The sequence below is a fragment of the Nicotiana attenuata genome, unplaced genomic scaffold (assembly GCF_001879085.1).
Source record: "Nicotiana attenuata strain UT unplaced genomic scaffold, NIATTr2, whole genome shotgun sequence".
In the NCBI taxonomy this organism is placed as follows: Eukaryota; Viridiplantae; Streptophyta; class Magnoliopsida; order Solanales; family Solanaceae; genus Nicotiana; species Nicotiana attenuata.
The window spans coordinates 4,209-23,126 of NW_017673853.1; the positions used below are offsets into that span (position 1 = coordinate 4,209).

The window sequence follows — 18,918 nt, forward strand, 5'->3', positions numbered from 1 at the left end:
TAATAGTGCTTTACTCTTTGTGCGTTCACTAAGAATGTTCTCTCTCCCTCTATGATGCGCAACTCAATTGCACCATGTGGAGTAACTCTTACTACCTCAAACGGACCCGACTATCTCGATTTGAGCTTCCCCGGAAAGAGTCTCAACCTTGAATTGAACAAGAGAACTAATTGGCTCGGTTCGAACTCGCGAGTGTGAATATTCTTATCATGCCAGCGCTTGGTCTTTTCTTTATGCAACTTGGCATTCTCATACGCGTTTCAAGCGAAACTCATCAAACTCGTTCAATTGCAACAACCGTTTTTCACCCCTAATTTTGCATCAAAGTTCAGCTTCTTTATCGCCCAATAGGCCTTGTATTCAAGCTCCACCGATAAATGGAATGCCTTCCCATAAACCAGCTTGTAAGGGGAGGCTCTGATTGGAGTTTTGTACGCGGTCCGATATGCCATAGAACATCATCAAGCTTTGCAGCCCAATCTTTCCTACTTGCACTAACTATCTTCTCAAGAATCTGCTTTATCTCTCTATTTGATACCTCAACTTGTCCACTAATTTGAGGATGAAAGGATGTCGCAACCTTGTGTTTGACCCCGTATATCGCTAAGATATTATCCAACAGCTTGTTATAGAAATGGGTGCCCACATCACTTATCATCATTCTCGGAGTGTCGAACCTTGTAAAGATATGCTTTTTCACAAAGTTAACCACAACCTTGGCATCATTTATAGGAAGAGCAATGGCCTCCACCCACTTCGACACATAGTCAACGACCACTAAAATAGACTTGCACCCATTGGAAGAGGGAAACAGACCCATAAAATCAATTCCCCAAACATTAAAAATTTCAACCTCCATAATACCATGCAATGGCATCTCATGCCTTTTTGTAATTGTTCCCGTTCTCTGGCATCTATCACACCTCCTCACGAACTCATGGGCATCTTTAAACAACCTAGGCCAATAGAAATCTGATTGCAGCACTTTGGTGCCTTTTTGTCACCCGCATGATGACCACCATAAGGGGACGCATGACAGTCATGTAAAATAGCATTTATTTCAGATTCAGGCACACATCTTCTCATTAACTGATCAGCATAAGATTTGAACAGAAATGGCTCATCCCACACATATGATCTCACATCTCGCAAAAACTTTTTTTAGCATGCGGTTCAAGGTCATGCGGCATTTCTCCACTTTCCAAATAGTTCACAAAATCTGCATATCATGGCACCTCCCCAGCAGTAGCGGCCAACAATTACTCATCCGGTAAGGTTTCCTTGATGACATCTCCCTCAACTACATGACTCCGACTTTCTAACCTGGATAAGTGATCAGCTACTTGATTCTCTGTTCCTTTAAGGTCTCGGATCTCCAAGTCAAATTCCTGCAAGAGTAAAACTCAATGGATTAGCCTTGGTTTAGCATCTTTCTTTTCAAACAAGTACTTGATGGCTGCATGGTCTGTGTAGACGATGATTTTGGTGCCAACCAAATAGGCCCGGAATTCATCAAACGCCCACACTACATCAAACGACTCCTTTTCTGACACAGTATAATTTATTTGAGCAGTAGGAGTGAGAGTCTTGCTGCGTAGTAAATTGAGTGAAATATTTTGCTCCTCCTCTAGCCTAATACGGCCCCAATCGCACCATCATTGGCATCATACATCAGCTCGAATGGCTCGTTCCAGTCAGGAGCCACTATGATTGGTGCACTCACTAATTTCTTTTTCAGCTCCTCGAATGCCTTCAGACAAGCATCGTCAAACTTGAACATCATATCCTTCTCTAACAACCTGCACAAAGGAGAGAAATTTTTTTAGAAACCCTTGTTGATACCCAATTTTTCCCATAATATTTTCAAAACTATGCTTTGGCACCAATTAGTATTTTTCATACAATTTCTGTATTTTAAAAATATTTTTAATTAATTTATCCCAGCATTTTATTTAAAAAACAATCATTGATTGCATCACAAAATAGTTCTATAATAATTTTTGTGGCTTAATTTTATCATTTGCATTTATATTAAGCTTCAATTATTGCACAAATAGCCACGTTTGTATTTTTTTTGGATGCAATTGCAATTACTTTGCAATTATAGTCTATGCATGAATTATTACATTATTTTACCGTAAAATAGCCTTTTACATTTTTAAAATATTAAATAATTACTTTAAAAAATTTCCATGCATGAAAATCATTTTTTATAATTTATTAACTATTTGTTAAAAATTGTTTTATCAATTAATTATGTATTTAACAAATAGCCCTTTTTCATTCGGACCTAGCCTATTAAATCTGCCCAGTTTTAACCCCTTTAATACCAGCCCAATTCACCCAAGCCCAATCTGCACCTACCCGACCCAAGATCCCCATCAAATTATGGTCGTTGATCCTTTAGATCAACGGTCCACATCAACACTTACCTTTATTAATCAAACGACCCCCTAAACCCTAATCATTTCCTCCATAATGCCGTCTTGAAACCCCTTTCCTCTCCAATGCTCTCAAATCCTAACCCTAATCCACCATCGCTGTCACTCATCTATGGCCATTCATGGTGGTTTCTCATCACCCCCAGGCCTCTAACGGCCCGCTCCTATGCTGGTATCATCATCTCTAGGGTCCTCAAGGGACTAGGGTTAGTCTGCTTGCGCCCGTGGTCTTTGCTCGCCTGTATCAGGCTGTTCCGGTTCGATTTTGAGTAAGATCTTCCTATGTCGCCTTAGATCTATGGATTTCTAAGCTTGTTTCTTCACCTCTGTGTCGTTCTTCTCGAAACCCTAATTTTTGTCCTTTGAACTTCTCAGATCTGTGCAAGATCTGAGATAGATCAAACCTATTTTACATGAGTCTTAAAAGAACCTTCTGATTTTTGAATGGTTTTCCATTTTTTCTAAACTAGGGTTTCCCTGAAAATTTCTTTCTCCAAGACGTTTGATATTTTGAGTGTTTAATCTCATGCTTCTTATGTGTTTTAACCAATTTCGTAAGATTTTGCTTTAACCCCAACTTGTTTATGCTAAAAACCCTAATTTTTCGACATTTTGTTTGGATTCTGAGTTTGTCCGATTTACTGTGTACTGACTTTGTCCTATGCTTTGGTTCCTGTGATTTTTCTTTAGCCTAATTAGATGTCTTGTGATTTTTATCCTAATGTGCCTCTATTAAGGTTCTTGGTTCGACTTTTTACCGATTCTATGTGTCTATATTCATTTTTGCCTATTCATGGTAAACCTATATTTTCACCCTTAAATTAGTGTTGATTTGAATTATTGATTTATCAATCTGTTTCCTGACTATTCCTTTCTTGCCTTATTTGAAATTGTCTGCAATACTTGATGAATCCTTGCATGATTCTTTCCTTAATTAAACCCTTGACTATTGTACTCCGAAGCTCTTTATTTTTGGTTTGATTTGAACTTTTTTCCTTAATAAGATCTCTGATTCTTACTTCTTTACTCGGTATAATTGAACCTGTTGCCTTAATTAGTTCCTGCCATTAACGTTGGTTGATTTTCCTTAATTAAAGGAGAAAACTATGCTGAATCTTCGTCTAATTGATTCTGAAATTCCTTAATTAATGATTGTTGATTGCTTTACCTTATTTGCTCTACTCTTGAGCTACTATATAAACTCTCTTTATTTTAACCTTTACACACGAACATTAGTTTCTCCACACTCTCACACTCTCAAAGGCTCTCTATTCTCTTCTATTACTTGCAATTCTCACTAATCCAGCCGGCTGTAAGCCAAGGCTGGCGATTTGCACCTTCTCTGCTCTATACTTTGTATTCTCTCCTTGACTGGTATCTCCTGATTCAATTCACATTCCAAAACTTTGTGTTTCTTTGTTGTTGCAGTTCATTAGTTGTGATTTCCAGTTCTATTTGCTATTCTGCTGTCATATGCTTAATGTGTAACCAACATGCTTAGATCACACTGCCTAATTACTGTATCACTCAGCATGTTTAAGTTTGTTCTGTTAAAAGCTATAACTAGTATACTGTTTAGCATGCCCAATCCTGCTTTAGATAATTGCATGAAACCTATTTGTTCACTAGTATGTCCAAGCTGCATTGTTTGTTTACTGTCTCACCCAGCATGTCTAAATTCTGCTTGTTCTATATGTGATTAGTATTTCTAAACTTTTAATTCTTCATGAAGTGCTTGTCTAATTTATTCATCTAAGTCTTACCTACTCTACTTCACTAATGAGATCCTGTTAAGACATTTAGCCCTTTCAAAGGTATTCTAGTTGTGTGTATTGGTCATGTCTAAGACCTATGTGTTCTCAACATATCTTTGCTGTAATCTTTGTAACTAACTTGTCAATTCCACAACTTCTTGAGGAATCTGTGTATTCGTTTGCTATCACTAAGTTGCATTCTATGTGTCCCCTACCCCTTTCTCCTTGTGTGAAGTCTGTTTGCCAAAGTGTTTTCTGAGGCTGTTCTGGGACTGGTATTTTGATTTCAAGATGTTCTTTTTCATGATTTTCCAACTACTATTTTACTCAAACCAGTACAGGTTTTTAGAAACTCTTTTTCATTCCTAAGACCTTCCTTTATACTGTTTACCAAACTTTTTCAAATCATTGTGCACTCTCACATTACTCTTAGATTACAAAGTCCTACCCCTCTGGTATGTGTACTGACTTGAGACCCTTGAGATCTCTCTGAACTCTGGCATATCAGGGCTGGCATTTCCACACTGCACATAAATCAGTTCTTATTTGAGAAAGGTTTGGGTGTGAGCACTGCCCGGTATCCTTGAGGTCCTTAGGGAACTCTAACTCACCTAGACATGAAATTGGCTATGGAACTTTGAGCACTTGAGGCTACTGAAGGCGTGGAAACTACTTTGGGCCTACTTCAGTCTCCCTATAGTTTAATATATATATTTATATTTATGTAATTCATTCAATTCTTGGTCTGTAATAATTAATTGTAAACAAACATTGTGGTGACTAGTGAAAAGGGAGAGTAGTTGTATATTGTGGGTAAAGTTGGGTGTATAACATGCCTATAGGGTTTATTTTGATTTACATGTGCTGTGTTAGACAATCTGCCTATAGGATTTCTTGGTTGAAATGAATTCTACCTGCTCCATTTCATATAATTAGATATCATGCCTATAGGATTTAAAATCAGCTTTAATAGAAATCATGCCTATAGGGATTTCGCTTTTGGTCAAATTAATTCTACTTGTTTCACCTTATGTTTAATTAGAAATCATGCCTATAGGATTTAAATCAGCTTTAATTAGATCTAAAACCATTTTAACTCATGTTTGTAGATTCTGAATCATTAACCAATCCGTTTGTTTCTTTAATAAGTTTTCAACCTTGCATTAATCAATATCACTAGAAAGCATGCTTATAGGATTCAAATTGCCCATTTAAGGTTGCTTACTGTTTTACTACATTACTGATCAATGATTAGATACTATGCTCATAGGACATCACTATTATACGCCTAGGAAAGCCTGTAGGGCGACTAAAATTCTGCAAACTATAAAACTACGTCTTATAGTTGATACTGCTCATATTCAACAGGTTTAAGAATTAGTAGGCAAATGGATTAAGTTGTTTTAAACCTTGGTCCTAACTCAATACTACATATTCTTTGCTCACCTAGATATCCTGTTCTAGGGCCTCTTTTAAATACCTAAAACTGTGTTTAAGACGTGCACTTGCTTGCTCTGTTTGTGGAGGTAAATGTGATCCTTTAATCGTTCTCTCTTTAGTGCAGTCCTAATTGTTTTTGGTTGACGCCTAGATTTTTCTCCTTTAAGTACCATAGGAGGGTCTAGAACTACCTAATTAGAGGTCCTAAATACCTCCAGGGCCACAAGGAAGGGACGGGTAGTGCACGCATATGATATCTTTCAAGGTTGATAGAACGCTTTAGGCTATGACCAAGGGGAGGGAATTGGATAGTAAGGATATGATGACTACGCGCTAATGTCACGTGTAGCCCCTCATTGAGGAGTGATTATCGGGCATTGTGTGGGTATGATCCTATAGGCTAACCAACCTAGGACCCCTCTTTCCCAACTCCCGTTGTTTAAATGAATTCACTTTTCTTTACATATGTGCGAGTTGTTCAAATCTCTCTTTTGCTCTCATTACTTGAATCGTACCTGCATTTAGAATATGAAAACATGCCTTCATTTGCAAATATGTGTTGAAACTGTTTACTTGTTCAAAATGATTGATTCATATAAGTTCGGTCGGGACCCACCGTTGTGGACCGCGAGGGGTGCCTAACACCTTCCCCTCGAGATTATTTCGAGCCCTTACCCTAATATCTGGTAATGCAACTAGTTACATACTTTAGGTGCCCTAACGCACCATAATCCGTTAGGTGGCGACTCTTGAAATACCCAATTCCCAAAAGGAAACGAGTTGTTCCCGATGAAATGTCGAAACCCGGACTTTCCCCGCAAAAGGGAAAAAAAGGGGGCGCGACAGCATGGAGACTCTGCTGGAGATATTCTAGGCTCTTACCATAACGAACTTATTTTTATGAATCAGTTTAAGCATGCTCTATCCCACGTACCCTTTCCCCTTATTTGAATTTAACTGTTTATTTTTAAGCATTTATGATTTCTTTATTTTCCTAAGACTGACTTATCTCTTTGTTTTCTTCTTCTGCAATTGTCTTTCAATTATTTAAATACTGCATTTATTATTTTTACGTGCAAATACTTGACAATATGGTGTTTATTGTTGCATACATCATATTCCACTCGTGTGTATCAAATCCTATAGCAACACTTGATGAGTGGTTGCGCTCTTCCAATTTATTACCCTTAAATTCGGAAAGGCTTATTGCGGTGAAACTAGTCGATCAGCGGTGCAGTCGACGGTTCCGTGCCTTTCTCCCTCAAGTTGTCCGCTTGAGGGTACCAGTCTAGACCCTCATAGTAACCTTACTCTTATCATAACTGTGCATGCATCATGGTCAAACCTAGTCGTATTAATATGTTGTCCACATAATAATCCTTTAAGACGAGCCTTATCCAAAGTCCAACGGGGTCTCCTTAATCCAACGGACACAATCACGTTCTGTGCATTAATTTGGAGAACTAAATGCTAATATGCTAATCATGAATGTACAAATAGTCGAGTCTAGTAGAGGAGAAGGGCCTAACCTTTTTGTTTTGCAGAAAATGAGGCATGAGGTCCCCAGATTCGGTATGGTCAGCAACATTCCACCATTGCTACTAGATTGGTGGGAGGACCTTTCCTCAAGTGACAAGAAACACGTGAGAAAGCACTTGGGCAATTTGCCTTCTCTACTAGACATTCAGCCAAACAATAGGTTGATCGAGGCTGCCACTTTGTTCTGGGATAGTGAAAGGGGTGTGTTCCGTTTCGGCGACAAAGAAATGACACCACTCCTAGAAGAAATTGGGGGACTTGCGGGACTAACTTGGGATAGCCCTGGGTTATTGGTGCCAGAGAATCGTACTGGTAAAGGGTTTTTAAAGATGATGGGGCTGAAGAAAAATGCTGACTAGGGATGCCTGAAGGAATCCTACATACCCTTCGAATACCTGTATGAAAGATATGGACATAGCAAGTCCTACCGTACCTTCCATGACGAGTTTTCCATCACTTCTCTGGGCCACATCCACCGTAGAGTGTTCGTGTTCATTGTGTGCTTCTTGGGCCTGATAGTATTCCCAACGAAAAGAGAAAGAATCCATACTAGGTTGGCCATGGTCGCCAAGACTTTGATGGAAGGGATCAACGGACAGACATACACTATAGTCCCCATGATCATAGCCGGCATCTACAGGGCTCTGGGGCGTTGTCAAAAGGGGATCAAGCATTTCAAAGGTTGTAACCTATTGCTGCGGTTGTGGTTATTAGAACATCTTCAAAGGGGTCAGTATCGCCAAGAACTTCTGCGAAGGGCTTGGAATGACCATATTGCCTTCCATCACCCCAAGCGGATGACTTACATTCCGGACAGGTTTGCTCAGCCGGAAAGTGCCAAAGAGTGGGTGGAGTTCTTCGACAATATGACCGAGGAACAAGTGCAATGGATGTTTGAATGGTTCCCAACAGACGAATTCATCATCACATCCAGGGACGCTCCACTCTTGGTGCTGATTGGGTTGAGAGGAATATACCTTTATGTCCCTATCCGAGTTATGAGGTAGGCAGGCAGGAAATAGGTTGTACCAAGGGTTGCTAAGATGAGTCATTTCAGAGCAGACTTTCAAGACGACGACGTCCCTTACAAGTGTCAAGCCCAGCACATGTGGCACTACAAAATCATTATGGAAAAGAACACCATTGAGCCTGACAGGTATCATGCAAGGTGCGAATCTCTCTACCCGGCATGGCTAGAAGACAATCTAAAGGGAATGGGGAGGCCAGGAGCCGGTCGAGGGAATAGGATCATAGATGAAGAAGCTGAAGCTCAAGTCAAATACAACAGGATGCGCAAGAGGGTCCACGACTCTGAGAATGAGCACCGGGAAATACACGAGAGGAATGTGAGGTTGATCGAAGAATGGAAAGAAATAGCAGTCACTTCCAACAGAAAGTTGGAATATCTGGAGCGAGGATTAGTGGAGCTGAAGGGTAAGGTCATAAAGAGGATTGAGGATTGCCAGAACGCTGAAGGAAGTGAAGGAGGACATTTAGCCAGAGCCTACTTGTTGTTGGGTCTGCGCGAGCTGGGGAACCTGTATGATCGAGTCAGGAAGATCAAATCTGGGGAAGGTCCTTCTGGGACCAAATAGGCTAGATTTATTTGCTTTCCTAAAATGTAATAAGGCCAAGTGTCAATAGTGACTTTTTTCTATTATCTTAGTGTTGTTTTGGGATTCGTCTATTTTCATATTATGAAATGAGGCATTTACTGGCATCTAAAATTCTCCAAATCTATTTGTTGCTAGGCCTACCTCGGGCACAGCAAGGCTACCAAATTAGGACGCGAATTTACATTCTCTCCATATGTGTTTAAATACTGCAAACATTTCAGAACCCCTATTGACTTATTTACCCTTTTGTTTTCCTTTTATTCTTTATTCCCATCCCCTAAGGTTGGTTCACTCATACTGGCATCATCAGCGTATCATACCAAACCTAGAGGCCCTCCACCTCCTCCTCCTTCTAGCAATACAAAAGGCAAAGGAAAAGCAAAAATGGACGACTTAAGTGGTATCCGAAAGGAGAATGTTGAGAACGCAGAAACTTCAGATGGCCGGAGTACTCCGGCGCCAAATGATCTAGTCTTGAGATTGGAACAAAAGATACTGGAGCTACAAGGAGAGCTTGAGCAGGTCCGCAATTTGGCAAATTTATCCCTCACTTTGAATGTTCCCGACATTAACCAACAAAACACAAAGAACCCAGCACCTCCCCAAAACACGCCAAACCAACATCCACAAAACCCTCCTGCACTGCATCAATATGCAACCCCACCTCAAAATCTCAATCCCTTACCGGTACCATTTCCGCCACAACACCACCACCAATCAATCCAATACCCACCAACTGCCACTTACCACACTCCCCAAAATACACCACAACCCATTCCCGATCCTCAAAACTCAACCAATGACCATCACTACACCCAAGTCCCTGGTACTCATCAAAACAATCCTATATATGTGGAAATCGTACCTCACTCTACTCAACCAACTTCCTATACACCAGAATCAACTGAGAAGGACCTGCTCATTAAAAACATGGCCGAAGAACTCAAGAAATTGACAAGTCGGGTCCAGGGTGTCGAAGGCGGCAAAGGGATAGAAGGTTTGAACTATGAAGACCTATGCATACAGCCAGATGTAGAACTACCAGAGGGGTACAAACCTCCTAAGTTCGAGATATTTGACGGTACAGGTGATCCTAGGATTCATCTGAGGACCTATTGTGACAAGCTTGTCGGGGTCGGAAAAGATGAAAAGATCCGGATGAAACTTTTTATGAGGAGTCTTACTGGAGATGATTTGTCCTGGTATATCGGCCAAGATCCCAAGAAATGGTCCAACTGGGTGAGTATGGCATCTGATTTCATGGACCGGTTCAGATTCAACACAGAAAATGCACCTGATGTTTTCTACATCTAGAATCTTAAAAAGAAACCCACCGAGACTTTCCACGAGTATGCTACTCGCTGGAGGTCGGAAGCAGCCAAGGTCCGACCATCTTTGGATGAGGAACAGATGAACAAGTTCTTCGTCAGAGCACAAGATCTGCAATATTATGAAAAGATGATGGTTATTGAAAACCATAAATTCTCCGATATCATCAAACTTGGGGAAAGAATCGAGGAAGGTATCAAAAGCGGGATGGTAACGAATTTCGAGGCATTACAGGCCACAAATAAGGCATTACAATTAGGCAGCATATCAAAGAAGAAAGACGTTGGGGCAGTAATGGTGGCTCAAGGCCCGAAATCTCCACTTACCTATCGAACACCTCCACCCACATATCAAACACCTCCATCCACATACCAAGCACCACCACCTACATATCAACCATCATCTCCCAGATATTCCCAACCAGCCACTGTCTATCATACCTATAACTCCCAACCATCTCATTTCCAGTCACCTCCGACTCTCCAAAATTATCCAAGACCACGACCCAATTTTGACCACAAGCCGCCCAGACAATACACCGCTATCGCTGAACCCATTGACCAGCTATATGAAAGGTTGAAAGCCGCAGGTTACGTCACTCTTGTTCCCGCTGTGGCATTAGAGAATCCATCCCAATGGGTCAATCCTAACAAAACTTGTGTGTACCATTCCGGTATGAAGGGGCACACCACTGACGAGTGCCGAGCATTGAAAGATAAGATCCAGACGCTGATTGACAACAAGGTCATACAGGCATAGGAAGTCACGCCCAATGTTCGCAACAACCCTCTCCCTGATCATAGAGGTGGTGGGATACATGTGATAGAGACGAACAAAGAGTGGGATCCTGAGGGGTCGATTGGGATTATCTAGGAAGGTGATGAATTCAAACCCTCAGTTACACTGACTCCTATTGTAGTACAGACTCAGTCACCAATCGAGGTCGAGGTAGCCACATCAGTTCCATTTGAGGTAGAGGTGGCTCCACCCGCGGCCACCCCTGTTTCGTTTGAAGTAGAAGTGGTAGCACCTTTTACAGTGACAGTATCAACCAGACCTCCTTTCAATTCAAAAGCAATACCTTGGGATTATGTTGCCGAAGCTACGCGAAAAGTAAAGACAAAGATGGAGGAATCCGATGACGCACAACGAATGACTAGGACCGGAAGAATCTATACACCTGAACACCTGGGAGGACCAAGTAAGGATGCCACTGCCAAGCAGCCTGTCATTGAAACAGGGCTAGATGACCTTTGGAGGAAAGTACAAGCAAAGGAGTATTCCGTCATTGATCATTTGAACAAAACCCCAGCTCAGATATCCATCCTGTCACTGTTGCAAAATTCAGAAGCACACAAGAACGCTTTAATGAAGGTGTTGAGCGAAGCTTATGTGCCCAATAATATCACAAGCGGAGAAATGGCTAACATGGTAGGACAGGTGTTGGAAAGTCACAAAATCACTTTCCACGAGGATGAGTTGCCGCCTGAGGGTTTGAATCACAACAGGGCACTGCACATCACAGTGCGATACGAAGACTACTTCATTACCAGGGTCTTGATTGATGGAGGATCCAGTCTCAATATTTGCCCATTGACAACACTGAAGAGGTTGGGCAAAGGCCTATACGAGATATGAGAAGGGACCATGAACGTGAAGGCTTTTGATGGGTCTCAAAGAGCTACCATCGGAGAAATTAATCTCTATCTGCAAATAGGGCCTACGTGGTTTGATGTCGAGTTTCAGGTGCTGGACATATCTGCATCCTACAATCTGCTGTTAGGACGACCATGGATACACGTCGCTGGGGCTGTGGTATCAACCTTGCATCAGGCAGTAACGTTTGAATGGAACCATCAGGAGGTAATCATTCATGGGGACGGGAGAACCCCATTTACACCAGCCAAACCATCCTGGTTATCCAAAACAGAAGAAGGCTAGGAGGGGAGACCTATCATCACATTAAACGTGCCAACGCCGTTGAGAAAGACAAATGGTGGAGTAGCAAAATAGAAAGAATACTGGCATGGTGCGGGTATGAACCCGGGAAAGGGCTCCGGAAGAATCTCCAGGGTATTACTAAATCGATACAGCTGAAGGGTCATGGTACTACTTTTGGGCTCGGATACCAGTACACATGGAAAGAGTATAAGGATTGGTCGCCTCCATGGCGTGGACCGTATTACCCTCTCAAGGAACCAGTGCCGCATCTGGATCAAGCTTTTCACCAAGCTGGCACAATATGGGGAACCGCAGAAGAAGAAACATTAGCTAGGATGAGGAATCTATTCTTGGAAGACGAAGACATGGACTGCAGTGCAATAATTGAGGAGGAGGAGGAAGAAGGCCTCACTATTCAGACTGTGGAGAAGGGAGTTGTTCTCAGGAATGGACCGCCACACCATCCTGGGCCCGCCGAGTCCCTGGGTAGCTTGGCAAATTTTATTTCTATAGCCATTCTAGGCATTTAAGATTTTCAGTAATTTTGTTTAAAGACTTACTTGTTTCAAAATAAATGCTCGATTCATCGAGCCGTACTTGTCTGGATGTTTTTCATTTTTAATCAAATGCATTGCTCTTTATTATTCATTATTATTTTCTACACTTTTTCTTTCTACAGCATTATTATTACTTTTCCTGATGAACCGGTGACTGTGACATGTAATGAGGCAACACAATATGAGGATAGTGATTCGGATGAAGAAGACGAGATACTTGAGGAAGTTGTTAGGGAGGTTAAAAAGTTTGAGAATAAGCCTAAGTCCAACCTGGACGAGACCGAAGCAGTAAATTTGGGGGACGGCGAGACCGTCAAGGAGACTCGCATCAGCATTCACTTATCGCCGACAGAGAAAGAGGGGTACATTCGTATCTTACGAGAGTATGAGGACATTTTTGCATGGTCATATGATGACATGACCGGTCTAAGCACGTCCATAGTGGCTCACAAGTTGCCTACTAATCCCACGTGTCCGCCAATAAAGTGGAAACTCAGAAAATTCAAACCAGATATGAGCCTGAAAATCAAGGAGGAAGTTACTAAGCAGATCAAAGCCAAAGTTCTCAGGGTGGTTGAGTACCCACCTAGTTAGCCAACATTGTGCCAGTTCCAAAGAAGGATGGGAAGGTTAGAGTATGTGTTGACTATCGAAATTTAAACAGAGAAAGTCCCAAGGACGACTTCCCACTGCCAAACATACACATCCTGATCGATAATTGCGCCAAGCATGAACTCCAATCTTTTATAAATTGCTTCGCGGGTTATCACCATATCTGGATGGATGAAGAAGATGCAGAGAAAACAACTTTTATTACACCATGGGGGGTGTACTGCTACAAGATGATACCATTTGGTCTAGAGAATGCTGGGGCCACTTACATGAGAGCCATGACAACCATCTTCCATGATATGATGCATAAAGAAATAGAGGTGTATGTGGACGACGTCATTATCAAATCCAAGAGGGCCGCAGATCACATAGCAGACTTGAGAAAATTCTTTGACAGGTTAAGGAGGTACAACTTAAAGTTGAACCCCGCAAAGTGTGCATTCGGGGTTCCCGCAGGAAAGTTATTGGGATTCATTGTCAACCGTCGAGGGATCGAGCTAGATCCGTCGAAAGTCAAGGCCATTCAGGAATTACCGTCACTTAGGATCAAAGAGTACGTGATGAGTTTCCTAGGACGTCTCAACTATATCAGTCGCTTCATAGCACAATCCACAGTCATATGTGAACCCATCTTCAAGATGCTGAGGAAAGATGCCGAGATAAGCTGGACCGAGGACTGTCAGAAAGCTTTTGACAAAATCAAGGAATACCTGTCCACGCCACCGATCTTGGTCCCGCCAGAGCCGAGGCGGCCTTTGCTACTCTATCTATCAGTATTGGATGGAGCCTTCGGATGTGTTCTAGGACAACACAACGAGACAGGAAGAAAGGAGCAAGCCATATACTACTTAAGTAAGAAGTTCACACCTTACGAAGCACGGTACTCTCTACTGGAACGCACTTGTTGTGCTTTGACCTGGACAGCCCAGAATTTGAGGCATTACTTCTGTGCCTATACCACATACCTCATATCCAGGATGGACCCTTTGAAGTATATATTTCAGAAACCCATGCCGACTGGAAAGTTGGCCAAATGGCAGATACTGTTAAGTGAGTTCGATATCGTCTACGTAACTCAAAAGGCGGTCAAAGGACAAGCATCGGTAGACCATCTTGCTGAAAATCCGGTGGGAGGAGAATACGAGCCCTTGAAAACGTATTTTCCTGATGAAGAGGTATCATTCATAGGAGAGGACGTTACTGAAGCATACGACGGTTGGAGGATGTTCTTTGATGGAGCTACAAATTTCAAAGGGGTAGGCATTGGAGCAGTTTTGGTATCAGAAATAGGTCAACATTATCCGGCCTCTGTTAAACTCAGATTTCCCTGCACCAACAACATGGTAGAGTATGAGGCCTACATACTAGGACTCAACATGGCAGTCGACATGAATATTCAGGAGCTGCTGGTAATGGGTGATTCTGATTTGCTTGTGCACCAGGTACAAGGAGAGTGGGCCACCAAGAATTCCAAGATATTGCCATATTTGCACCATGTGCAGGAGTTGAGAAAGAGGTTCACAAAGATAGAGTTTCGGCACGTACCCAAAATTCAAAATGAGTTTGCCGATGCATTAGCCGCCTTTTCATCTACGATAGAGCATCTAGACAAGAATTTCATTGATCATATCCCAGTAAGAGTCCATAATCAACTGGCCTACTATGCTCACGTCGAGGAAGAGACAGATGGAAAGCCTTGGTTCCACGACATCAAGGAGTATTTGGCGAAAGGAGAATATCCGGAGCATGCAAACCACACTAAAAAACGCACACTCCGGAGATTGTTCAATCACTTCTTCCACAATGGAGGAAATTTGTATAGGAGAATTCCTGATTTAGGACTGCTAAGATGTGTCGACGCAAAAGAGGCTTCTAAGCTACTTGAGGAGATACATGCTGGGACCTGCGGCCCACATATGAATGGTTTTGTCTTAGCCAAGAAGATACTTAGGGCCGGTTACTTTTGGATGACCATGGATACAGATTGTGTCCAGTATGTCCGCAAATGCTACCAGTGCCGCCAATATGATAAAAGTGTTGCCAAACGAGCTCAATGCACAAGCTCACCTTGGCCATTCGCCTCCTGGGGAATGGATGTCATCGGTCCGACCGAGCCCACTGCTTCAAACGGGCACAGGTTTATTCTAGTGGCCATTGATTACTTCAAAAAATGGGTAGAGGCTGCATCTTACAAAGCTGTAACCAAGAAAGTCGTCGCAAATTTTGTGAAAGATCGTATTGTTTGGCGATTCGGAGTTCCCGAGTCTATTGTTACTGATAATGCCGTCAATCTCAACAGTGATCTGATGAAAGCCATGTGTGAAACTTTCAAAATCAAGCACAAGAATTCCACAGCCTATAGACCTCAGATGAATGGAGCCGTAGAAGCCGCCAATAAAAACATCAAGAAGATACTAAGGAAGATGGTAGAAAACCACAAATAATGGCACGAGAAGCTACCATTTGTTTTGCTAGGATACCGCACTACAGTTCGCACACCAACCGGGGCAACTCCCTACATGCTGGTTTACGGTACCGAAGCTGTCATCCCAGCCGAGGTAGAGATTCCTTCTTTAAGAATCATACAGGAAGCTGAACTCAGCGATGCAGAATGGATTAGGAGTCGCAATGAATAATTGGCCCTTATAGATGGAAAAAGGATGAACGCAGTATGTCATGGTCAGCTTTATCAGAGCAGAATGTCCAGAGCTTTCAACAAAAGGGTCAAACCAAGGCAAATTGCACCGGGACAGCTGGTGTTGAAGAAGATCTTCCCACATCAAGATGAAGCCAAAGGGAAATTCTCTCCCAACTGGCATGGTCCTTATATGGTTCACAGGGTGTTAACAGGAGGAGCACTCATACTCGCAGAAATGGACGGAGAAATCTGGCCAAAACCAATCAATTCGGACGCAGTCAAGAGATACTATGCTTAGATTATTTATATTTCCTCATCTGATGTAATTGAACTACGCTTGACCTGATTCCCGTTTAAGAGGGGATACGTAGGCAGCCTTATGGGTTCGGTCATATCATAATAAAATTTCCATTTCCTCCCCAAGATCAGAAACTGGGGCAGAATTTTGAGGAGGACCCTCAAAATTCCGGAGCAAGTCCAGCCGACGCCAGCATATGCCAGACGATAAAAAATCGGTTAAGAAACTGGGGCAGAATTTTGAGAAAGATTCTCAAAATTCTGAATAAGGTTCAACAAGACTCGTTACTCGCAAGTGGCCGAAGGATCATCTACCAAACCGGGGCAGCATTTAAGGAGGACCCTCAAAATTCTAACATGAGAAAGCTGCAATGTCTCTGAAACATGTTACAGTCACTAGTTCATCTAAAAAATACTTGATATTTCAATATGTTTCTAAATAACTCTATTTTTTTTTTATCAATAATTGCATATTTTCAAAAACTCTATTTTCGTAACAGTCAGATGTTACCTAGGGAAACTCAAATAAGGTCCCCAGAACGGAACAATGCAAGGCCAATGGACAAAAGCACGAACCAACCTCCCCTCACAAAACTTACAATTTTTCTTTGAGCACAGGCATATCAGACGCAATGGTAACATCCGCGAAAATATACACGTAACAAGATCACTATCAATCGGACCATCAGACACCGAATATATCTCTAGCTAAGACATATACTACTCTTATTTGCTACTCGCTCTTTGCATGGGACTAAGACCTGTCCCACATACTTTCATGAGGCTAATCCTTGCCTCCCTATCTTGCATGAGGCTAATCCTTTCCTCCATATCTTGCATGAGGCTAATCCTTGCCTCCATATTTGCATGAGGCTAATCCTTGCCTCCATATTTGCATGAGGCTAATCCTTGCCTCCATATGTGCGTGAGGCTAATCCTTGCCTCCTTATCTGCATGAGGTAATCCTTGCCTCCACATTTGCCTGAGGCTAATCCCTGCCTCCATATTTGCATGAGGCTAATCCCTGCCTCCATATTTGCATGAGGCTAATCCTTGCCTCTCTATTTTCCTGAGGCTAATCCCTGCCTCCGCATCTGCATGAGGCTAATCCTTGCCTCCCTAATTGCATGAGGCTAATCCTTGCCTCCATATTTGCATGAGGCTAATCCTTGCCTCCATATTTGCATGAGGCTAATCCTTGCCTCCCTATCTGCATGAGGCTAATCCTTGCCTCCACATTTGCTTGAGGCTAATCCCTGCCTCCGCATCTGCATGAGGCTAATCCTTGCCTCCCTAATTGCATGAGGCTAATCCCTGTCTCCATATTTGCATGAGGCTAATCCTTGCCTCCCTATCTGCATGTGGCTAATCCTTGCCTCCATATCTTGCATGAGGCTAATCCTTGCCTCCATATTTGCATGAGGCTAATCCCTGCCTCCATTTCTACATGAGGCTAATCCTTGCCTCCCTATCTACATGAGGATAATCCTTGCCTCCCACATTTGCATGAGGCTAATCCTTGCCTCCATATCTGCATGAGGCTAATCATTGCTTCCATATCTGCATGAGGCTAATCCCTGCCTCCACATTTGCATGAGGCTAATCCCTGCCTCCATATTTGCATGAGGTTAATCCCCGCCTCCATATTTGCATGAGGCTAATCCCTGCCTTCATGTTTGATGAGGCTATCCCTGCCTCCACATCTGCATAAGGCTAATCCCTGCCTCCGCATTTGCATGGGGACTAACCATTGACCCTCCTTGCATAAATATCGATCTATTCTGGTACTATCTATTTGTTTGGGCTATGCTCTGCCCTTCATTTCACAAGACTAAGCCTTGTCTTGGTAACATCATACTATTGCATCTCATGGGCTGAAATATCGCCAATCTGTCCAAAGGTATCATAGTCTAAAGGCATGATCCTCATAGTCGGAAGACACCATACCATGGCCTGAGGATCTATCAAATTTGCATATCATTGTTCAAAGGCATCATGGTTCGGAGACACCATCTCCATGGCCCGAGAACATCATTTTATGGCCTACAAATCTCGCACTAAACAATTCATGGCCCAGGACATCATGGTCTGAGGAAGTCATCCTTAACCGTCCGAAGACAACTTTTATGGTCCAAAGGGAATCTGCATCATGTTTAAATTTTCGCACAAATACATGTTTGTAGCGTCTTTCATCTGCAGGTGACCGGTAAGCGACCGCTATCCCAGCACGAGCGACCTCGCTCCAGTTCTTTCAACTATCTCAAACTTGACCATTCATCATAACCACTCTCTCACCCATTCCAATATCTCGTGTCCGTTCTTGTAATGACTTCATCGGTATATTCCGCCAATGAATCCAGAACTACACATGGCCTGATTCCTGTAAAACCAGGGATATGTAGGCAGCTCATAGACCGGAGTCCGACCTCTATCTTTCAAAACATCCCATCCCCTCAAAATTGGCCATCATGTCTTTACCCGAAAACTCTTTCATCCTTCCCGGGTAAAGAGGGGCAGCTGTTGATGCCCAATTTTTCCCATAATATTTTCAAAACTATGCTTTGGCACCAATTAGTATTTTTCATATAATTTTTGCATTTTTAAAATATTTTAATTAATTTATCCCAGTATTTTATTTATAAAACAATCATTGATTGCATCACAAAATAGTTCTATAATAATTTTTGTGGCTTAATTTTATCATTTGCATTTGTATTAAGCTTCAATTATTGCACAAATAGCCACGTTTGTATT

The 18,918-nt window shown here is 42.2% G+C and overlaps 1 protein-coding gene across 1 annotated transcript; it reads right to left on the minus strand.

The window, feature by feature from the left end:
* Window positions 1-337: 337 nt before the first annotated feature.
* LOC109217451 lies at window positions 338-7,722 on the minus strand. Its single transcript, XM_019381707.1, has 5 exons — window positions 7,559-7,722; window positions 1,654-1,799; window positions 1,494-1,546; window positions 1,324-1,388; window positions 338-956 (listed from the first exon to the last, which is right to left on the minus strand). The coding sequence occupies exons 1-5, from the start codon at window positions 7,720-7,722 to the stop codon at window positions 338-340; spliced, it is 1,047 nt and encodes a 348-aa protein (XP_019237252.1).
* Window positions 7,723-18,918: the final 11,196 nt, after the last annotated feature.